Below are 23851 nucleotides of genomic sequence, written 5' to 3'. Positions count from 1 at the left end.
AGTCCACCTTGAGCCTGGCGAGATTCGAACTTGCAGTAATTGCAGGCAGCTGAATGTTAATAACAGGCTATTAGTCTGCTGCGCCACCAGGCTCTCCCTCCCTCCCTTCTTTTTCTCTTTCCTTTTCCTTTCTTTCTCTTCCTTCCTTTTTCTTTCCCTCTTTCCCTTTCTTTCTCTCTCTCCCTCCTTTCTTTTTCTTTCTTTTTCCTTTCTTTCTCTCCCTCCCTCCCTCTTTCTTTTTCTTTTTTCTTTTTTCTCATTCTTTTTTCCCTTCCTTTCTCTCTCTCCCTCCTTTCTTTTTCTTTCTTTTTCCTTTCTTTCTCTCCCTCCCTCCCTCTTTCTTTTTCTTTTTTCTTTTTTCTCATTCTTTTTTCCCTTCCTTCCTTTCTTTTTCTTCCCCAGCTAGAGGACGATGGGAGTTGGAGTGACACAAGTTGGGAGGATGCACAGACCCGGAGACCTGTGGGAAGGCAGCTGCTGAGGCTGCCACCTTCTTCCCAGCCTCGGTGGTCTTTCTGCAGCTGGGGCAGGATCCCTGAAACCTGAGCCAGCCGTGTGCGGCAGCAGCCAAAAAAGCCAAGACGATCCTTGGTTGTATATACAGAGGCACCTAATCAAAATCACGTGAAGTCTTAGTACCGCTATATAAAGCCTTAGTAAGGCCACATCTGGAATTCAGCATCCAGTTTTGGTCACCACACAACAAAAAAGATGTTGAGACTCTGGGGGAAAAAAGAAGAGCAATTAAGATTAAATGCCTGGAGATTAAAATCTGAAGAACGGTTGCAAGAATTGGGTTTGGCCAGTCTAGAGAAAAGGAGGACTAGAGGGGACATGATAGCAATATTCCAGTATTTGAGGGGCTGCCAGAAAAAAGAGGGGGGGGGTCAAGCTATTCTCCAAAGCACCAGAAGGCAGGAGAAGCAGCAATGGACGGAAATTAATCAAGGAGAGAAGCAACCTGGAATTAAGGAGGAACTTCCTAACAGTGGGGACAATTAACCAGTGGAACAGCTTGCCACCAGAAGTTGTGGGTGCTTCCATCACTGGAGGTTTTTAAGAAGAGACTGGGCAGCCATTTGTCTGAAATGGGATAGGCCTGCTTGAGCAGGGGGCTGGACTAGAAGACCTCCAAGGTCCCTTCCAGCTTTATTTCGATTCTGAAGATAAATCTCCATCGTCCCTCCTCTGGACCCTTTCTCGACGTTTCTTTTTCTTCCCCAGGTAGAGGATGATGTGAGTCAGCGTTACACAAGACCAGGAGACCTGTGGGAAGGCAGCTGCTGAGGCTGCCACCTTCTTCCCAGCCTCGGTCTTTCTGGGGTAGGATTCGCTCCCGCTGCCTGGCACATCCAACCTACCTGGCAGCCCCGGTCCTCCCTTGCCAGCCCCCCCTTCCCCCCGGCACACAGTTGCCTTGGCAGTGGCTGTATCCCCACCGTCAATTCTCCGTCTGGATCTGGTGCCAGGCAATGCTCAAATGAGCCATTACGGGCAGAGAGGGGAGCGTGCCAGAGCGGCTGGCAAAGGGAGTTTTGGAAAAGCATCTTTTTGATTGATCTTCCCTCCGTCTTCTGTCTTCTCTTTCAGTTTTATTTTCTGACTTTGCAACGTTCAATTAGTAACCGTTCCTAGTTACAACAGCACTGAGGAAAGTGACTTACGACTGTTTTTCACACTTATGACCGTCATAGCCTCCGCAGTCACGTGATTTACGTTCAGATGCTTGGCGACTGATTCACTTTTATGACGGTTGCGCTGTCCCAGGGTCTCCTTTGGCAACCTTCTGACAAGCAAAGTCAACGGAGGGAGGGGGGGAGGTTCACTTAATGACCAGGTGACTTAACTACAGTGATTCATTTAACGACAGCAGGAAGAAAAGCCGTAAGATGGAGCAAAATTCACTGAACCATCTTGCTTAACAACAGAAACGTTGGGCTCGTTTGTGGTCGGAAGTCGAGGATGGCCGGTGTCTTGCTCTCGTTTACGCACAAGTGGCAAAAAAAAATTAACGAACAAAGGGACAGCAAAGGGTTTTTTTTAAAGGCAATGGCCTGGAAGAAATGGGTTGCTTGTTCCCTTCTTCCAAGCACTTTTTATCATTTCTGTCCAGTTGCCAAGACTTGAGATTTCTTTGTGGTCTCCCATCCAAGCAGAAATCGGATGGTGGGCTGCCTGGCCCAGCTCAGTTCAGCCAGAGGCTGCCTCTAGAGTCCTGCCCCAGAGGAGACCTTAATGCCCCAAAGAAAGACTTTAATTTCTCAACCGTGGTGCCTTTAAGGGGAGGGGACTTCAACTCCCAGAATTCCCCAGCCCACCTGGCTGCTTTAAGGCCTTCCTTCCTTCCCCAACCCTGGGCAAATCCTGAGCTCAGCACTGCCTCTGGTGGCCCCCTCTGGATCCTGCAGCACCCAAGAGCCAAACCAGAATGGCAGAGAGAGAGGATTAGGTTAAGATTAAGATTAAGATTGGAGGGGGTGGGGAGAGGTTAGTTGGCCGGACAGGAGATAGATGATGGATAGATGATAGAGAGTAACAGGCAGGCAGGCAGGCAGGCAGAGGATAGACGGACAGAAGCGGATAGACAGACAGACAGACAGACAGAGGATAAATAGACAGACAGACAGAGTATAGACAGCCAGCCAGAGGATAGATAGATAGATAGATAGATAGATAGATAGATAGATAGATAGATAGATAGATAGATAGATAGATAACAGAGGACAGACAGACAGACAGAGGATAGATAGATAGATAGGATAGGATAGACAGAGGATAGATAGATAAGAGGACAGACAGACAGACAGACAGAGGATAGATAGATGATAGAAAAGATAGATAGACAGACAGACAGAGGATAGATGATAGAAAGGATAGACAGACAGACAGAAAGACAGAGGATAGACAGACGATAGACAGAGTATAGACAGACAATCGATAGACAGAGGACAGACAGACACAGCCAGAGGATAGACAGCCAGCCAGCCAGAGGAGATAGATAGATAGATAGATAGATAGATAGATAGATAGATAGATAGATAGATAGATAGATAGATAGATAGATAGATAGATAGATAGATAGATAGATAGATAGATAGGATAAACAGACAGACAGAGGATAGACAGAGTATAGACAGACGATCGATAGACAGAGGACAGACAGACACAGCCAGAGGATAGATATAGATAGATGGATAGATGGATGGATAGATAGATAAGATAGAAAGAAAGGATAGACAGAGGATGGATAGATAAGATAGAAAGGATAGATAGACAGACAGACAGAGAGAGTATAGACAGACAGAAAGACAGACGATAGACAGCCAGAGGACAGACAGACAGACAGACAGAGGATAGATAGATAGATAGATAGATAGATAGATAGATAGATAGATAGATAGATAGATAGATAGATAGATAGATAGATAGATAGATAGATAGACTGACTGACAGGCAGGCAGGCGTGGGCACACACACACAGGAGAGAGAAAGATTGACAGACAGATGCATGCGTGTGCACCCAAAGGAGATAGCGAGAGAGACAAACATAAGATAGACAGGTGATAAGATAGAGAGACAGATAGGTAGGCAGATAAGTAGACGGATGGACAGGTAGGCGAGTAGATACTGCAGATAAAACAGGTAAATAGACAGGCTGACCGATTCATTCTGGCCTTTAGTGCATCAGGTGAACCAACCATCACTAACGAAGGGCAACCCAACCCGTTTTCTCCTGCGCCCATCTGCAGTTTCCTGGCTGGGCTCCAACCTTGCTAAGCCATGATGGTTTAATTGTGGTTCCATGCCATCCATCCCAATTGGCTAGGTTCACCCATCCCGCCGCCACAAGTTTAATAGGCTTCCAACCACACGTGTCCCCATTTTGACACATCACATGTGCAACAGAGCCACAAGGGAGGGGCAGGGCTTCAGCTGTGCGGATGGCACCCCCCACCCCATGCCTTGCACCCACCCCCCACCCCCACCGACCTCGTTCTTTCCCTGGTTAAACTCTGGCACCCAGAGACATGGCACACCTGTCTCGTTGCTGAAAAAAAGGTTTTTTCTCCCCTGGTATAGTCAGTCCTCGATTTACAACAGCTCGCTTAGTGACCATTCGAAGTTACAAGAGCATTGGGGGGGGGGAAGTGACTTAGGATCATTTTCTGACGAGCAGAAGTCAAGGGGGGAGGAGAAGCCGGATTCACTTAAGAACCGTGTGACTAATTTAACACCTGTGGTGCTTCGCTTAACGAAAAGTTGTAGAGTGAGTCAAAAGCTCACTTAACAAATGTCTCACTTAGCAACGTAGATTTGGGGGGGCTCTGTTGCGGTCAGTAAGCCGAGGACTGCCTGTATTTTGCTGCTCGGGGCAGGATCCGTCTCGGGAATCCGAAGTTGGCCGCTAGCCCGGCTACGTTTCAACTTTGACAGATACTGTTGTGACCTGTTGGCCGCCGGCCCCTCCAGCAGCCGAATCAGAGGAGGAGGAGGAGGAGGAGGAGGTGTGGGAGTCAGGGTCAGCATCAGGGCAACCTGGGAGCTCCGAGGGGGAAGAGGGGATGGAGTTGTCAGAGAGAGAGAGAGAGAGAGAGGCAGAGCCTGGGCCGTCCGTCAGCCCTCAAGTGGAGAGTCAACAGCCCCCAGGTCTGGAGGTGGCGGATGAGGATGAGGAGGAACAGCTGGGTCCAGTGCCTGACGCACGGATGCACAGAAGGCAGAGGAGAGGAGAGCAGTGGAAATCTATGGGCTGATCCTTGGGATGGAAGAGCCACCGTTGCTAGCGAAGTCCCACCCTAGCTCTGGGGAGAAAAGGCAGGGGCCGGAGATGAATAGATGTGGCAGACAACTATTCATCTGTCAACCCTCCGATGGAGAGTCAACAGCCCCCAGGTCTGGAGGTGGCAGGTGAGGAAGAGGAGGAACAGCTGGGTCCAGTGCCTGACGCACGGATGCACAGAAGGCAGAGGAGAGGAGAGCAGTGGAAATCTATGGGCCGGTCCTCGGGACGGAAGAGCTACCACTGCTAGCGAAGTCCCACCCGAGCTCTGGAGAGAAAAGGCAGGGGGCGGAGATGAGTAGATGTGGCAGACAACTAATCATCTCCCTGCCGGACTGACTTGTTAGCCTGCCATGCGAGAGAAACTTTTTGCCGGGGCGGCTGCCGCTCCTAATAAAGGAATCTTTGAGTGAACTTCAGAGGGTTTGCCGTGTTTGGGGAGCTGGGTCAGAACAGATAAGGGCACACATTGGGTGGGTGGGCTGCATTTTTTTTTTAATTTACGGTGGGGGAGGGTAGAAGACTCTCATGGACAGGAGGCCACCACCCCCTGGCACCCCATCAAGGGCGCTGAGCCAATTCCAAGACCTGCCATGGCTGCGGAAAGGGGGAAGGGGGTACCGAAGAGCCCAGGTTCCACTCTGAACCTGCCGACTTTATGAGAAAATAGCTCCTGAAAGGAAGACCATCTCCTGCCGGCCTTCCACGCCGTGAGACCCTCTCTCTTTCCTCTCCCGCGTGGGTGTAGGTCATCGTCCCCGTTCCCCCACGCCCCAAGGCAGCCCCACTGGGGTCCGGCTCAGCCTCTTGACTCAGTTGCAAGGGAAAGGACCGTTCCGGAAGCCTCTTCGGCGCGAGACGGAGGGCAGCGAGTTTCGGAACAGGCACAACTTTGGCAAAGCGCAAGCCGGAGTCCCGGCAGACCCAGAAGTCCGTGGGCTCAGCGTTGCCTCGCACCGTGCTCGGATGCCGGCAAGTTCCAAGTCTGAAGACCAGAAAAAGAGAGTCCGGGGGAGGGTCTCCCAGCATCTACATCCGAGGCAGCACCCCGGCCCAGCCCCGCTGCACCAAGGGGTCCCTCGTGCTGGACTCTGCGCAGGAGAGGTGGGGGGACGGGGGACACACGCTCTGCAGGAGCTCTGCCGAGTCCCCCCCGGGGCCGACTCATAGGATCTGCTCGGTGCTGGAGGTAGAAATGTCCAGAAGCCGCCAGGCAGCGTAGGGGTTCAGCTCTTCGGGATCCCTGCAGAGGGCCCAGACGTACAACATCCGCAGGACTTTCCCCTGGAGGGAGAAACAGAAAGGAAGGGCAGGGGGGATTAAGAGTGGCTGCAGAAGACAACTCTGTCTGGAAAAGAACCCCCTACCCACACACACAACCTCCCCAAGCAAACAGCTGATTAAATGGCACTCCTGACCCGGCAGCCCCCTTGATTATCTAGACCAGGGGTCTGCAATCTTAAACACACAAAGAGCCATTTGGACCCGTTTCCCACAGAAAAGAAAACACCGGGAGCCACAAAAACCTTCCCGGGCCTGACTATTTCTTGAGCGGCTACAAAACTAGCAAATGTAGTTGGAATTAAACGTTCTGTTTTCTTCTAAAACTTTTCTTTTCTTGGATTTATCTATGGTTGGCCTGCCGGGGGTTGAAAAGCTCAATAAATCGCGTGCCAGGCGGGTGTCGCACATTGGCGGTTGTGACGCATATTTTGAGCGACAGGGAGCCGCAGCAGAGGGCTGAAAGAGCCACATGCGGCTCCAGAGCCACAGGTTGCTGACCCCCTGATCGAGACACAAAGCTGCAAGTTGTCTATGGATATTCTCCGTCGTCCAGGTCACGGCTCTCCCACAGGTGCTTGTTCAAGAGGCAAACTGGACTTTGTGGTTCTTCTTAGAAGACGTTTCGCTTCTCACCCAAGAAGCTTCCTCGGCTCTGACGGGATGGTGGTGGGGAACGGAAGGGTTGATACTCCTTGCAGACAAAGCTGGTCATTTGCATCCTTTCAGAGAGTCCTTGAGGCCACTCGGAGGTTTGTCCGTGTCCTCAGGGTCACATGAGTGGTGTAAATGGGGGGGGGGGGAGCCTTCAATTGAACAAAGGGGGAGGGATACAACATCATCTACCTCCAGTCTACAGCCCAGTCCTTTCAACACTTCCAAAAAGGCTCCAAGTGGCCTCAACGGCTCTCTTTAAAAAAACAATGCAAATGACCAGCTGTCTGCAAAGAGTCCCCTCCATCCATTCGGAGTTGAAGAAGCTTCTTGGATGAGAAGCAAAACCAGGGGTGAAATCTAAAATTTATGACTACCGGTTCTGTGGGCGTGGCTTGGTGGTGGCGGTGGGTAATGTGCCTGGGTGGGCGTGGCCAATTTTATTTTTTTTTTTACTTTTAAAAGCATTTTTTCTACAACCTCTTCGGCGAAGAGGTTGTTAAAAAAAATGCTTTTAAAGCTTCTGACGATCCCAGCTGACTTGCCTGATCGGCAGAGGCTTTTTTTCCCCTTTAAAAACATTTTTTCTATAACCTCTTCGGCCGAAGAGGTTGTAGAAAAAATGCTTTAAAAGCCTCTGATGATCCCAGCTGATCGGCAGAGGCTTTTTTTCCCCTTTAAAAACATTTTTTCTATAACCTCTTCAGCTGAAGAGGTTGTAGAAAAAATGCTTTTAAAAGCCTCTGATGATCCCAGCTGAGCCGCGCGATCATCGGAGGCTTTTTTTTTTAACTTTTAAAAGCATTTTTTTCAGCCGAAGAGGTTGTAGAAAAAATGCTTTTAAAAGCCTCTGACGATCCCAGCTGATCGGCAGAGGCTTTTTTTCCCCTTTAAAAACATTTTTTCTATAACCTCTTCGGCTGAAGAGGTTGGAGAAAAAATGCTTTTAAAAAGCCTCTGATGATCCCAGCTGAGCCGCGTGATCATCGGAGGCTTTTTTTTTTTAACTTTTAAAAGCATTTTTTCGGCCGAAGAGGTTGTAGAAAAAATGCTTTTAAAAATTAAAAGAAAAAAAGCCTCTGATGATTGCGCGGCTCAGCTGGGCAATGGGGGGGGCAGGGATTTTTGCTACCGGTTCTCCAAACCACCCGCCGCCATCGCTACCGGATCGGGCGATTCGGTCCGAACCGGGAGCATTTCACATCCCTGAGCAAAACATCTTCAACGAAAAATCAGAAAGTCCAGTGGCCTCTTGGGGAAGAAAAAGCACCTTTCAGACAAAAGCTGCAAGTTGTAGGAGATGACTAGGCGGAGCCCGAGTGAGGGGTGGGTGTGTCACACGTGTCATCAGTCATGAGTCTCTGCACCCTCACCCCCCCACCAGAGAGTTCTAAATCTAGCCCACCTTGAATTCCTTTCTACTCTGAACCCTGTGAATTTCCCTCGACTGTTAGTAGCGTCAGAATCTTCTACAACAGGGTTTCTCAACCTTGGTAGCTTGAAGATGGGTGGACTTCAACTCCCAGAATCCCCCAGCCAGCGCTGCTGGCTGGGGGATTCTGGGAGTTGAAGTCCACCCATCTTCAAGCTTCCAAGGTTGAGAAACCCTGTTCTACAGGTTAAGTCCTTGACTTACGACAGTTCCGTTTAGTGACTGTTCCACGTTACAACGGCACTGGGGGTTAAAAAAAGTGACTCGCGACCATTTTTCGCACTTCTGACCGTTACAGCATCCCCACGGTCATGCGATTTGCATTTGGATGCTTGACCACTGGTTCGGATTTACGGCGGTCGCAGTGTCCCGTGTGTGTGTGTGTGTGTGTGTGTGTGACGTGATCCCCTTTTGCGACCTTCTGGGCCAACAATGGAGAAGCCAGGTTCACTTAACAACCGTGTGACCAATTTAACCACTGCAGCAGCCGTTCACTTAAGAACAGGGGCAAGAAATGTCGTAAAACGGGGCGAAACTGACTTAACGAATTTCTCCCTTAGCGAACATAAATTTTGGGCTAGATTTGTGGTCGTAAATTGTGGGGGGGGAAGTATCTGTAGAGAGTTTAAGCTTGCAATAAATCTTTATACTCCGGGTCTTCCCATCTGGGCAGCTGCTGGGCTTTTCAGCCTGCCGGCCGATGACCCTCCCTCCCTCCCAAGGCTCTGAGGCAGTCCAGAGGGTCCCTTCGCCTGGCCAAGGCGAGGGGTCTCCCCCAAAGCACTGCAAAATCCTCTATACACGTTCAGGGGTAACAGAGGCCCCGTTTTCTGCACAAGTCCGAATTGGGGGGTGTGGGTTTCTCTTGAAAATTGACTCTTCCCCAGCATGGTCTCCGGGGGTTCGCACCGAACCTGCGGAGGTGAAGAGGTCAACGATAATCTGAAAGGGGGCTGATTAAGCACCTCCTTTTCCTTCCCTTCCTCCCTGCAACGAAGCAAAAAGGAGAAAATGAGTTTGGCCCCTCCTCTAAAAGACCCCTCCCAACTCCTGGCCCACAAGTCAGGAGCCTGACGCTGGGGAGCCAGGGAACAGGAGACTGGGGGAGGGGGGGGTGTCTCTGTCAGTGAAAAAGGAGCTTGGGAGGGCCGCCGGTGGCTCTCCCGAGCTCCGCTTTTCCTGGCAAAGGGTTGCAGGAGGCCGTGGCAGCCAAAAATGGAGCTTGGGAGCCCGTTTTTGCCGGCGGAGTGCTCGGGCCACCACAGCCCTCCCTCCGACACAATTGGCGTTGACGCCCAAAGTCAAACACAACCCTGATGTGACCCTCAATGAAATCGAATTTGACACCCCCTGGCCTAGGGGCTAATCTTTATCTTCCTTCTCAACCGAGGTTGTTGAATTTGGCACCATTCGAATGGTGGGCAGGGAAGCTCCCCCCTCCCCTATCCCCCCCCCCAGCGGATAAGCCCCTTACCGGATCTCCTTCCACCACCTCTCCCTTCTGGTTCTTAATCACCATCACGAGCTGAGCCTGGAAGGTGATGATCAGCACCGGGCCCTGTTCCATCATCTTCCCCATCGCCAGCTGAAAAGAGAGGATGTTTCAAGGTGCTAGTCCATAAGATGTCGCTGTGACCGGTCCAGCACAAGCTACAAAACACTTTTAAGTTGCTCAACATCTACGGAGATTCTCAGTCATCCAGGTCATGGTTATCCCACAGGTGGGTTTTTTTTTGGTTTTCAAAGGAAAACCTACAAAAGAGAGGGGGGAAGGGGGAGGAGGAGAGAGACAAAGATAGATAGATAGATAGAGTAAATGATACAGACAGATAGACAGAGAAACAATAGAGATTAGATAGATAGATAGATAGATAGATAGATAGATAGATAGATAGATAGATAGATAGATAGATAGGTAGATAGATAGACAGGTAGGTAGGTAGGTAGGTAGGTAGACATAGAAAGATTAAACGATACAAACAATAGAGATTAGATAGACAGAGATAGATATAGAAGATAGATTAAATGATAGAAACAGATAGACAGAAACGATAAGAGATTAGATAGATAGATAAATAGATAGATAGATAGATATAGAAGATAGATTAAACAATACAAACAATAGATTAGATAGATAGATAGATAGACAGAGATAGATAGATAGATAGATAGATAGATAGATAGATAGATAGATAGATAGAGATTAAATGATAGACAGAAACGATAGAGATTAGATAGAAAGGTAGGTAGGTAGGTAGGTAGATATAGAAGATAGATTAAACGATACAAACAATAGAGATTAGACAGACAGATAGATAGATATAGAAGATAGATTAAACAATACAAACAATAGAGATTAGATAGATAGATAGATAGATAGATAGATAGATAGATAGATAGAGATTAAATGATAGACAGAAACGATAGAGATTAGATAGAAAGGTAGGTAGGTAGGTAGGTAGATACAGAAGATAGATTAAACGATACAAACAATAGAGATTAGACAGACAGATAGATAGATATAGAAGATAGATTAAACAATACAAACAATAGAGATTAGACAGATAGATAGATATAGAAGATAGATTAAACGATACAAACAATAGAGATTAGACAGATAGATAGATATAGAAGATAGATTAAATGATAGAGACAGATAGACAGAAACGATAAGAGATTAGAAAGATAGATAAGATAGATAGATAGATATAGAAGATAGATTAAATTATACAAACAATGGAGATTAGATAGATAAACATAGAAAATAGATTAAACAAGAGACAAATAGAGATTAGATAGACAGATAGAGATAGATATAGAAGATAGATTAAACGATAGACAGAGAAACGATAGTTTAGATAAATAGATATAGAAGATAGATTAAACAATAGAGACAGATAGACAGAGAAATGATAGAGATAGATAGATAGATAGATAGATAGATAGATAGATAGATAGATAGATGATAGATGATAGATAGATAGATAGATAGATAGATAGATAGATAGATAGATAGATAGACAGACAGACAGACAGACAGACAGACAGACAGACAGACAGACAGATGCATGCATGCATGGACAGGCGGATGCATGGACGGATGGGTAGGTGGTTGGGCAGGGAGGGAGGCAGACAGACATAGTGAATGGATGGATGGATGGATGGAGAGACAGAGAGAGAGAGAGAGAAAGTTCACCCCAAATTACAGATGGATTCCCCCTGGAGCCCCCCACTGGGCTTTCTTGGGAATGATGCCCGTGCATGTCTTAAGTGATGAAAAAGGTAGGAATGTCCACAAAAAAACCTAATTTGGTGCACCTGCTCCAAAGGGGGCGGGGGGGGAGGTTAAGACCAGAGAAGGTGGGAAGAGAAGCTCCGGGGGGATACCTGGGCGTTGGGGGAAAAGGTCTCTTCCGCTGGAGCTCTTTTGGGTGCAAGAGAGTCCATACTAGCGTTTGGGGGTTCGCAAGAGTTCCCGAGTGGGAAGGGGCTACTCACATCCACGTTGTCCACGTCCAGGATTTTGGAGTGGAACTGGAGCCCCATCGCTCTGGCCTGCTGGATGGGATGGGCCAGCTGGCTGTAGGTCTGAAAGAGAAGAAGGCAGCGCCCGTTTAAGAGAGTCCGGTCTTTCGGCCCCACAGGATGCGCGGGGTCGCTGGCACCTGTACGGAAACCTCCGCAGAAGGGACATTTTTTTCCTCCAAGGGGAATCAAGTTCCCAGTCCTCAAGGCTGCGTAGGGCCGTTTTAAGAATCAGGCACCCCCAAATCTGCCTTAAAAATATCTATATTTATCACGGTCCCTCATTTTTACTTTTACTCACTCACAGGGCCTGGTGGCTCAGCAGACTGATAGCACTGTGATTAACACCATGTCAGACTGCGATGCTATCTCAAAATTAAATGAATTTCCAAACTGCCAATCTTTAAGGAAATCTTTCTTTAATTGAGCACAGCCACCGGATCATGACTCCACGTGGACAAGACTGACCTTTTGCCCCCCAATCCCTCCCTTTCCGATCCCCAGATCTCTGCTTCTCATTGGCTATCTTCCAAGTCATTCTTCAGACTCCTTTTCTCGTCATTTCCCAGGAATGTGCCCCCTCCCCTCATTTCCACGACAACCCGACTTCAAAGGGATTTAGCAGGCAAAAGTTTCAGAGTTTATCTCTCGCTCTCCTCTGCTCTCTATGCCAGCGTTGAAACGCTGACACACCAGCTGTAAGTTCGAATCTCACCAGGCTCAAGGTTGACTCAAGCTTCCATCCTTTCTAAGGTAGGTTAAATGAGGACCCGGTTTGTGGGGGCAATAAGCTGACTTTGTATAAATATACAGAAGTATGAAGGCTATTGCTGAGCACATTGTAAGCCGCCCGAGTCTCGGGAGAAGGGCGGCATATAAATCAAATTTAAAAAAAAACAAAACTTCTTTATACAGGCAGGAAGTCCCCGACTTATGACTGGTGGCTTAGAGGTCATTTTTAAGTTACGAGGGGCCCCAAGAAAAGCCCGTAATGAGCAGCGGATTTGCTTTACGACTGCAGTTTGCTTAACGACCGCCTCGCAAATCACACAGGTCACCATTTTAAAGAGACCAAGAGGCAGAAGCTGCACCCAGAGAGGAGACTGGGGGAGCTGAAGAGGCTGCCGCTCAGAGGAGCTGGGGACAAAGGCAGATGGGGGGGGGGGTGAGCCATGAGCCAGCCTTGCTTCTCCACCCCCCTCCAGCTCCAACTCCCCACCCCACCCCGGCTTTTCTCCGGGGCCCCTGAAAGCCTTTCCAATGCTCCCCTTCCCCAGCAGCCGTCCTCCCGCAGAGACTCACCGCTTCGTAGCACCAGTCCTTCAAGATATCCAGATCTCCAGAGATCATAGCCTATGGAAAGGGGAGAGGAGATGCTTGTCAGGTGTGTGGGTTGTGTGTTGCGGGCAATGGATGGATGGGGAGGGGCGCCAGGGATGCCCTGGGCAAGAGGGAAGGACAAAGCTGGCATGGGAGAGGGTTTAAACTAAGTTTGTTTCCTCTGAAGACCCTGGATAGCTGGTTAGTCCTGCCGGGATTTAACTCTGGTGTCAGACTTCGATGCTATCTCAAAATAAATGAATTTCCAAACTGCCAATCTTTAAGGAAATCTTTTCTTTAATTGAGCACAGCAACCGGATCATGACTCGATGCGGACAAGACTGACCTTTTGCCCCCCAATCCCTCCCTTTCCGATCCCCAAATCTCTGCTTCTCATTGGCTATCTTCCAAGTCATTCTCCAGATTTCTTGTCTCGTCATTTCCCAGGAATGTCTCCCCCTCCTCATTTCCACGACAACCCGGCTTCAAAGGGATTTAGCAGGCAAAAGTTCAGAGCTTATCTCTCTCCTCTCTATGCCAGCGCTGAGGCGCTGACAGCTGGCTGCTCCCATTGCATTTAAAATGGGAATCGGATGGAGAGGCTGCAGGATATCCTGGTAGGGAAGAAAGGAGGTGTCAGAACCTCCAGCAGGGGTGTTCTGACATTAAAAGGGGGGGGGGAGAAACCAAGGGGCAATTTGCTGTACAGGTAGTCCTCAACTTACGACCACAATTGAGCCCCAAATTTCTGTTGTAAAGTGAGACATTTGTTAAGTGTGTTGTGCCCCGTTTTTACGAACATCCTTGCCTCCGTTGTTGAGGGAAACATTGCAGTGGATGAGTAGGCCACTCGGTTGTTAGGTCAATCTGGCTTTCCCCGTGGACTTTCGCTCGCGAAGTCACAAAAGGGGATCACATGACCTTGGGACGTAAGGATGAACCCGTTGTCAAGCATCTGAATTTTGATTCCCCTGATCAATGGGGGATGCTGCGAAGGTAGGTTGTCACTGTGAAAAACGGTCCCAAGTCACTTTTTTCTGTGCCCGTTGTAACTTGGGAGTGGTCACTGAATGAACTGTTGTAAGTTGAGGACTACCTGTGTATGGTGGGAAATTAGGAGGTTGGGGTGGGGGGGGGAATTGAGAGTTGAAAAAGAAGAGAATCCGATTCGTGCTGGCATGCTGGCATCTTCAATTCCGTTTGCCCCGAGAGTGGAATTTCAGCAGCCTAAACACTTCAGCGTTTCCCAAAACATGTCGGCGGTACCAGGAGGGGAGGGACCACGGAGGGGAGGGAAGGGAAGGGGAGGGAGGGCTTGGGGAAATCAGGGGTTCTAGCTCTGTATTGGCACGGTAATTTTAGATTTTGCTTGACTCTCCTGCAATCAGGATCTCTCAGCAAAAGTGCCTTTTGACTTCAATCTAATGGAGTCGAGGGTTTCACTTGCCTAAGGGATCAGACCAGGGCAGGTCTGACACTGTCATAAATAAGTCCCGTCATCGTCCCCGTCCCCCCCCCCCAAATCCTTTATTTCTGGCCAACGAAACTTCTCTTAGCACAAGTGCCTTTTCACTTCAATCAAATGGAGCTGAGAAATGCTTCAGGTCATGTTTTAGGAGGACTGGTTTTGATGCTGTAGAAGACGGAAGATTGACTCATATACTTTGGTCTTGTCCTAAATTATTTTCAGCTGAAAACATTTTCAGGCTTATTAACATTCAGGATGGACTGCCATAGGTGGAAATGCGCTTTTTTCATGCTTACAATGCAGCATTTGGAAACTATGAAATATTCTTTATTCTTTATTTATTAAATTTATATGCCGCCCCTCTCTGGAGACTCAGGGCGGCATAAAATGATATGTATCGTTTTTTTGGGAGCAGGGATGGGAATTAAGTCTGGAAGGACAAACCTCTGTCTAATGTGCAGCAATGATGGTTAATACATTTTTTTTAACAAACTCTTGAAACTCTTTTAATATTTTTAATTAAATTTATATGATGTCCAACTCATTATCAAGCGACTCTAGGGATCAGACTGGGGCAGGTTTGACAGGAGGAAGACAGCTGATCTCCCTGCTCTAAGAGGCCTCTGGGGAAGACCTCCCCCCAACCCAATCTCCCCCCAAGGAGCCACAGAGGTACCAATGGCTGCTCGGCTCAAGCTCCCTCCTATCCTTCCATCCTACAGGAATTTTACTATTCATTCTAACGACCGTTCAGTTACAATGGCACTGAAAAGCGGGACTTGCCACTGGTCCTCCTGCTTACGACCGCTGCGGTCAGAACCGCTGGAGGTCAGTGGTTTCGACAGATGAGACTAACGGTCGAACATCTGTCGGCTGCAAGAATCGGCATTCTTTGCTGCGATTTTACAAGGTAGTCCTCGGCTTACGGCCACGCCCCGAAGAGCTGGCCGGGGGTCCTGCCAGACCCCTTTCTCCTCTGCTACCCCCCGTGAAGTCTGGGCTTCTTATGGGGAGGCCGGGTTGGGGAACCCACACCGCCTCTCTCTCCCCCCCCCACCACCACCTACCTCGAGAACGTTGGGGATGATGTCAGCTTGGCACTGCTTGAGGAACTGGTCCTTGTCGAAGTTGGGGTCAACGCGCAGGATCTCCGTAAGGACCTCGGACATCTCTGTCTTGGAGAAGAGCCCGCCTGCCAGAGGGAGAGAGGGGATGGCTAAGCAGGAAGGATCCATTCCCTGCCCTTCAGAAGGAGGGGAGGGGGACCCCAGGGAGTCGGTGTCTTTCCCCAAACCAGCACTTCCTTCTCTTTCTTCGTCCCTCCCAGCCCTGCAGGGATGGCTCGAGGGCAGCTTGGCTCAACGGAGGCTCGTGGGGCAGCAGGGACCGTTAACGCCCCTAAGTCTGTCTTTAGTATTTCTCAACTGTGGGCCCTTTAAGATCTACGGACTTCGACTCCCAGAATCCTCCAGTCAGCTATGCCCCCAGATCTGTTTTCACCAGTGTTTCTCAACTGTGGGCCCTTTAAGATCTGCAGACTTCAACTCCCAAAATCCTCCAGTCAGCTATGCCAGCTGGAGAATTCTGGGAGTTGAAGTCCACAGATCTTAAAGGGGGCACAGTTGAGAACGAGTGGTCTTCACTCTGGGCTGAATCAACCAATCTATAAGCCCCAATCCAGACTTTGGTCTTGCAATCGTCCCCGTGTTGAGACCCTTGTGAAATTAAAAGCCCTCTGCCGAAACCGGTAGGGTGACCATAGCGTTAACCCCGGGCGTTGCAATCGTCGTAAGGCTGAGCCAGTTGCCAAGTGTCTGAATTTGGATGACAATGACCGCAGGGATCCTGCAACGGTCGTTCAGTGCAAAAAATGATTGACGGAGGTCAATGGTTTCAATGCTGTTGTAATTTTGGTCACTAAATGAACCGTCGTCAAGCCATTTTGGAAGCCTTGCATTTGTTACAGGGAAACACGTTTTTTGCCAGGTCCTGCCAGCGGCCAGCCAGAAATGTCCCTTGCCCACCAGAGAGAGAGAGAGAGAGAGGAGGGAGACAGACCTATGAAGTCAGTCACTTTGTCCGTCATGACGCGCGAGGCACGGATGAGGGCGTTGTCACTCTCGTCGTATTTCATCTTCATTTCAAAAAACCCTAAGAAAACGGAAAGGGACCTCTGGAAGAACGAATATGGACCCTGTGATCTGCCCCAGCTACGGACCCCAAAGAATGCAGCACACACAAAGTCTGTACAAAACTTAATTTACTAAAATAACTCAAGTCTTTTTCAAAACAAAGGCTGCTAATAAACTTCCTTAACAGCCTACAAGAAACCAAAGATAAAGTAATCACAATCTTACTATGGTTGGCAGAAAGCCCAGAAGCAATTTGCAGAGAATCCAGACGCGAAGGAGAGTGAACTAAAGTTGTTCCCTACAAATTGCTTCAGTCGGCGTTCCTCCTTAAATAGGCTAAGGGAGTGGCCAATTAGCCCCAAGCCTTACTCTCGAGGAGACCTCCTCCTGAGGAGCCACTCCTGCCTTTTGGCAGCTCTGCGCGCCCGTGCATCGAGAAGAGGCTCCTCCTCTTCGTCCTCTTCACTTAAGGGAGCTTCTGAAGGCCCTGGCTGAATCCCCGCCTCTGGCACCACATCTTCTCCAGCCTCCTCACTGTCCGACTCGAGTGCCAGCTGCACAGGCTGCTGGTGCAGCACCACACCAGCCTCCTCGTTGTCAGAATCAGCTACAATTTGCACAGGCCGCTGACGGGCCACAACACCCTGGGAAACCAGGAGAGGGTCGCTTTGAAAATAGGAAACGTGTTTCCTAGAGCCGTGATGGGGAACCTATGGCACAGGTGCTGGAAGTGGCACACAGAGCCATCTCTCCGGGCACGCCAGCTGCCGCCTGTTGCTCTTCCGGGTTCCAGGGCATGCATGCGCACCGGCCACCTGGTCTTCAAACGCACATGCGTGCCAGAAACAGGAATACCAGGTGGTCGGTTGTGCATGCACGCTCCCATTTCAACACTCAGTTTCACCAACACTGTCCTAGAGTCTTAAAAATGGGTTCAAATAGCACAGGGGTGTCAGATCCGGCCCGTGATGTGGTTGGAACCGGCCCGCAGGGCCATCCTGGAAAATGTAAGGGGCCGGCCCTTGTCACTTCGGCCCGGTCTACCCAATGCAAAGAGGAAACATGCCAGCAGTTTGGGGAGTGGCACCAAGCTGGCCACACCCACCCAGGCGGCCACGTTCCCACCCACCCACCCCGCCCCGAGGTCAACCACAGCCCTGATGCAGCCCTCAATGAAATTGAGTTTGACACCCCTGAAATAGCAGAAAAGATTCTTTAGAGTTGACCGGACCCTTCAGATCAGGGGTCCCCAACCCCCTGGGCCGTAGCCCACTACCGGGCATCAGCCCATTTGGAACTGGCGGGGTGTCTCACTCACAGCTTCGCTCACACATGCAGCTCGCAGCTCCTCGCGCTCGCTTGCACCAATGGAGCCGTACGTGCTCGTGCGCATGCCCCTGCCATTCGCACAAGACCATCCCCTCTTCTCTCCCCCACCCCATGGCCAGGCCGCCAAGCCAGAAAGGCTGGGGGGGGGGCGGGCTGCTTCAGATCACGTTTTACGAGGATTGGTTTTGATGCTGGAGAAAACGGAAGATTGACTCATATACTTTGGTCTTGTCCTATATTATTTTCAGCTGAAAGCCACGGGTTTATTAAGATTCAGGAAGGGCCGCCATAGATGGAAATGTGTCTTTTTTATGCCTATAATGCAGCGTTTGAAAACTACGAATTTTTTTTTCATGCGGGGGCCCCCCTCAAAACTGGAAAGACAAACCTCTGTCTAATGTGCAGCAATGATGGTTAATACTTTTTTTTTTTTAACGATCTCTTGAATCCTTTATTTTTAACTAAATTTATATACCACCCGTCTCACTATCAAGCGACTCTGGGCAGTCTTACAATGTATCAAACAGTAAATGGACCTAATAAAACATTAGGATTTGGGGGCGTTAAAATTTAAACATTTTTAACAATCTTTTCCAAGCGGCCAAATGTTTGGGAGTCCTGTTTATTGTTCAGTTTCCAAACTGTAAAATTATCTGACAGCTGAAAAGAGCCGTTCCAGGCTCCCTGAGTAGAGACTATTTATTTATTCTACTTCTTAAATTCATTCTCTGCCGTTCTTGTTTCAAAGTGACTCCGGGTGATGAAGAGGGAGGGATCCTACAGTACTTACTGTACTATACTTCCATGTCAGAAGCACTTCCGGGTTGAAGGATTATCCGGTGACATCACCATTGCCCACGGAACGCCAGATGGGGGTTTCCTTTCCTGTCCTTATTAACCTGCCCACCAAAGTGGGCTATCGACTCGTGTGGTTGCCCGCTTTCAAACTGCTGAGTCGGCAGGAGCTGGAGCGAGTGACGGGTGCTCACCCCGTCCTGTAGCAGCAACCGGGTCTCGAGCCGACCATTCGTCAGCCTGGTACCCTAACCACATGACCCACTGCAATCCCATATACGTACGGTTGAAAACCACGTTGTTGTCCTTGAACTCCTTCCACTGCTGGTACCACTTGGAGTCTTTGTGTAGGACCATGCCCATCGCTTGCCTGGAGGGGGAAAGAGAGGGAAGTTAGGGAAGGAGGCCGGCATGTCTCCCTACTTATTCCCATCCCTGATTCTCCAGACGTTCAGAAGGGGAGCTTTTTTCCGGCTCCCTTGGAGGAAACCCTCGCAGCCAACCGCCCGCAGGGCCCCAGGGAGAGCAACACAGATGTGCCAGGGCTTTCCCAGTTCCATTTGAAGATGCCCAGGAACTAAACTGAAGGGGGGGAGGACTTTCAAAGGGGAAAAAGCCCTCTGCCCCTCTATGAGTCTTTAGGATTGTTTCTCCCAGGAGCAGGTCAGACATTCTGTTGTAGCCTCTAGTAGCCGAATCAGAGGAGGAAGAGGCGTGGGAGTCAGGGCCAGCATCAAGGCAACCTGAGAGCTCCGAGGGGAAAGAGGGAATGGAGCTGAGAGAGAGAGAGAGAGAGAGAGAGAGAGAGAGAGAGAGAGAGAGAGAGAGAGAGAGAGAGAGAGAGAGACGGAGGCGGAGCCTGGGCCGTCTGTCAGCCCTCAGATGGAGAGTCAACAGCCTCCAGGTCTGGAGGTGGCAGATGAGGATGAGGAGGAACAGCTGGGTCCAGTGCCTGACACTCGGATGCGCAGAAGGCAGAGGAGTGGAGAGCAGTGGAAATCTATGGGCTGGTCCTTGGGATGGAAGAGCCACCGCTGCTAGAGAAGGCCCCACCCTAGCTCTGGGGAGAAAAGGCAGGGGGCGGAGATGAGTAGATGTGGCAGACAACTATTCAACTTCTGGCCGGAAGGACTTGTATGCCTTTTGTGAGAGAGAGATTTTTTGCCAGGGCTGCTGGCGCTCCTAATAAAAGAATCTTTGAGTGAACTTCAGAGAGTTTGTAGTGTTTGGGGAGCTGGGTCGAAACAGATTTTGCCTCTCCTGGTGTTTCAGCTGCAGCCCTGGGTAAAATAGGACAAGTTTCCTTTCCTGCCACCACCACCCTATCGCCCCAAAGCAAGCTGCCCGCTCCCGGAGCCCCTGGGAAGGCCGTTCCCAGTTCTGACACCCACTCGTTGGCTTCAAATATCCGCTCGTCTTTCAGCCTTTCGCTGGCAGATTCTGTCCTTTTCCGGAGTCTCTCTGGACGCCTGTAAGGGCCTGTCTGACCCAGCACGCTCTCGTCAATCTCCTTCCGGACGGTCTCCATGCCCTGGGAAGGGAAGCGCTGTTACACGTAAGCCGCGAGGAACTCGATCTACTCATGAAAAATCCAAATCAATCAATCAATCAATCAATCAATCAATCAATCAATCAATCAGAATAGAGCTGGAAGAGACCTTGAAGGTCTCCTAGTCCAGCTCCCTGCTCAAGCAGGAGACCTTGCACAGTTTGAGACAAGTAGCTGCCCAATTTCTTTTTAAAAACTTCCAGTGTTGGAGCACCCACAACTTCTGGCGGCAAGCTGTTCCACCAGTTAATTGTCCTCACTATCAGGAAGTTTCTCCTCAGTTCCAGGTTGCTTCTCTCCTTGATTAGTTTCCATCCGTTGCTTCTTGTCCTGCCCTCAGGGGCTTTGGAGAACAGCTTGACTCCCTCTTCTTTGGGGCAGCCCCTGAGATATTGGAAGACTGCTATCATGTCTCCCCTAATCTTTCTTTTCATTAACCCAGACATACCCAGCTCCTGCAACCGTTCTTCATATGTTTTAGTCTTCAGGCCCTTAGTTGCTGTTCTCTGGACTTTTTTCCAAAGTGTGAACAACAATAAAGTTGTTGATTTTTTCCCCCAAAAGCTGCTCGCCTTCTTCCCTTGGGAACCAGCCAGATAAGGTTGCATGGAAGGGACAGAAGGTCAGGGTTATGCCTCTTGCAGCTGCGTAAGGACTCGAGGCTAGTTCCCTTCTTGACTCCTCCTCCCTGCTTAGCTGCCACTTTCCCAACCTTGCAGCACGGAGGAAAGGGGGAGAGGAAGTCCCGGGAGCGATAGCGACCACAGAGAAACCCAGCCTGAGCCAACTCTCCTGCCCTCCACAGAGGAGCTGAACCTGTCCCGGCCGGGGTGACACCTGACCAAAGAAGGGGACTTGCCTGTGAAATGGCCTTGAATGCTGCAGTCCGGCCCAGTTTTTCTCCTCCCTTGGAGACTGTTTCTGCAGACTGCTTCGCTGTTTTGGCAGCTTCCTCCATTCCTTCCATGATCTTCCGGCCAATCTCGCTCTTGCTGACTTCATCTATGCTCTGCGACCAGAGGGAGGGAAAAGGAAGAAGAACAGAAGAACAGGGTCGGAAGGGACCTCGGAGGTCTTGTAGTCCAACCCCCTGCTTAGGCAGGAAACCCTACACCACTTCAGACAAACGGTTATCTAATCTCCTCTTAAAAACTTCCAGTGTTGGAGCATTCACAACTTCTGGAGGCAAGTTGTTCCACTGGTTAATTGATCTGTCAGGAAATTTCTCCTTATTTCTTTTTTTTTTTTTTTTTTTATTGCAAAAGTTTTACAATTACATTTTCACCCCTTTTTTTTTCACCCCCCCACCTCCCTCCCCAAACTTCCCGTCCTCCCTAACCTTCCCTAACCCTCCCCCCCAGACTTCCCTATTATGTACTCATAACTAATAACACTGATATATATACCTGAACCCATCCCTCCCCCTATATAATTTTTCCTCTTTGTCTCTTTACATTAAGATATTTCTAATACATTATTTTCAAATAAAAGCTATTTGATACTTTCTAGTTTGGTATTTGTTCTGAACATATTCTATCCACCTTTTCCATTCCCATTCATAAGTCTCTTGTGAACAATCTTTTAAATATGCTGAGATCTTCGCCATCTCTGCAAAACTTGCCATCTTCAAAGTCCATTCCTCGATAGTAGGCAAAACTTCATTCTTCCAATATTTACCTATCAACAATCTTGCTGCTGTTATCATATACAATATTAGTTTTATTTCACCCCGTGTAAAACCCTTAACTATACCCAATAAAAACAATTGTGGAGAAAATTGAATTTTTTTCTTCAAAACATTCTGCATGACCCACCATATTTTTATCCAAAAAGCCTTAACTTTCCTACAGGTCCACCAAACATGATAATACGTAGCATCCAAACATTCGCATCTCCAACATTTTGGCTGAACATTAGGGTACATACATGACAACTTTTTAGGATCTAAATGCCATCTATAAAACATTTTATAAAAATTTTCCCTCAGATTCTGCGACTGTGTAAATTTAACATTCTGAACCCAAATTTTTTCCCATGTTTCCAACATCACTGGTTCTTCAAAATTTTGTGCCCACTTAATCATACAATCTTTAACTAATTCAGTTTCTGAATCCCTTTCTAGCAAAACATTATAAAGCCTTTTAATATGCATTGGACCTTTCTCTCTTATATGTCTAACCAATTCTTCCTCATGCAACATAATACCAGTTTTTTGGTCCTCTTTCCATCTCAATTGTAATTGATTATATTGTAACCAAGTTAAATTAATCCCTTCGTCCAACAGTGTCTGCAATGTCTTCAGCTGCCATCTGCCCGCATCTGTAAAAAGAACCTCTTTGTATAAAACCCCCCCAAGTGACATTATATTTGTATTCCACAAGGTATGACCAAGATCCAGCCATAGCGGTATTTTATAATCCCATTTGAGTCGATGCTTCTTCCAAACTCTCATCAAAGAGTCTCTAAGTATATGACTTTTAAATACTTTATCTACTTTGTCGTCGTAAAATAAGTAAGCATGCCATCCAAATTCAAGATCAAAACTTTCTGCATTCAATATTCCAGCCTTTTTACTTCCAAACCAATCACTTGTTAAAGTTAAAGCTGCTGCATCATAATATAACTGTAGGTTTGGAAGTTTAAGGCCTCCTCTTTCTGGAACATCTTGCATAATTTTCAATTTCACTCTCGGCTTTTTCTCGTTCCAGACAAACTTATTAAGTCCAGTTTGCCAAACTTTCAGTTGTTTATCACTTTTAAGCACCGGAATCATTTGAAACAAAAACAGAAATCTTGGCAAAATGTTCATCTTAACTGCTGCTATTCTTCCAAGTAAAGACAGTTGCAGCTTTTTCCAAGTCTCCATGTCTTTCTGGACCTCTCGCCACAACACCTCATAGTTATTTTGAAACAATTTCATGTTTGATTCTGCAACCTGAACTCCAAGATATTTTACCTTAGGTACAATTTCAAAACCTGCCCTCCTTTCAAGCTCATGTTTACGATCTTGTGTCATATTTTTGACTATCATTTTAGTCTTTTTTGAATTCAGTCTAAAACCTGAAACTCTACCATAGTCTTGTATAATGTCGTTCATCAGGATTGTTGATTCCATTGGTTGTGATAGGGTAACCACCAGATCATCTGCAAATGCCTTTATTCTATAATCCTCTTGCCTTATCATTATACCTTTCAAGATTTTAGAGTCCCGTATTGTATTTAGCAAGACTTCCAATGTTAAAATAAATAAAAGTGGGGACAACGGACATCCCTGTCTTGTTCCTTTTTCAATTTTAAACTCTGTCGTCAAACTTCCATTAATAATAATCTGTGCTTTTTGCTCTTGATAAATTGCTGAGATCGCCTGTATAAATTGGTCCCCAAAGCCCATCTTTTTTAAAGTCTTTAGTAGAAAATTCCAATCCACTCTATCAAAGGCCTTCTCCGCATCCAAAAAAACCAGCACTGCAGAAATCTGTTTATTCTTGTCAAGATATTCCAATAAGTCTATTACTTGCCTTACATTGTCCTTCATATATCTGCCCTCAATAAATCCCGCTTGGTCCGCATGAATCACCTTTTGGAT

General features: G+C 48.2%; 1 protein-coding gene across 2 annotated transcripts in view; it reads right to left on the bottom strand.

Annotated features, from left to right (window-relative positions):
• Window positions 1-5254: 5254 nt before the first annotated feature.
• Window positions 5255-23851, bottom strand: part of TIMM44 (translocase of inner mitochondrial membrane 44) — a 31510-nt gene continuing 12913 nt past the window's right edge. For both annotated transcript variants that reach the window (XM_060684568.2, XM_034404547.3), the window contains exons 5-13: window positions 21125-21274; window positions 20108-20247; window positions 19001-19086; window positions 16519-16611; window positions 15528-15652; window positions 12975-13025; window positions 11646-11735; window positions 9622-9732; window positions 5255-6064 (exon numbers count right to left, since the gene is read on the bottom strand). In XM_060684568.2, coding sequence (XP_060540551.2) covers window positions 5945-6064; window positions 9622-9732; window positions 11646-11735; window positions 12975-13025; window positions 15528-15652; window positions 16519-16611; window positions 19001-19086; window positions 20108-20247; window positions 21125-21274 — 966 coding nt within the window. In that variant the 3' untranslated portion in view covers window positions 5255-5944. The remainder of the gene's footprint in view (window positions 6065-9621; window positions 9733-11645; window positions 11736-12974; window positions 13026-15527; window positions 15653-16518; window positions 16612-19000; window positions 19087-20107; window positions 20248-21124; window positions 21275-23851) is intronic.

This window comes from Pantherophis guttatus, chromosome 1 (assembly GCF_059756535.1).
Source record: "Pantherophis guttatus breed Tessera chromosome 1, ASM5975653v1, whole genome shotgun sequence".
Classification (NCBI taxonomy): Eukaryota; Metazoa; Chordata; class Lepidosauria; order Squamata; family Colubridae; genus Pantherophis; species Pantherophis guttatus.
Note: the sequence above shows the minus strand (reverse complement) of the source record. Positions and strands in the feature narration are given on the sequence as shown.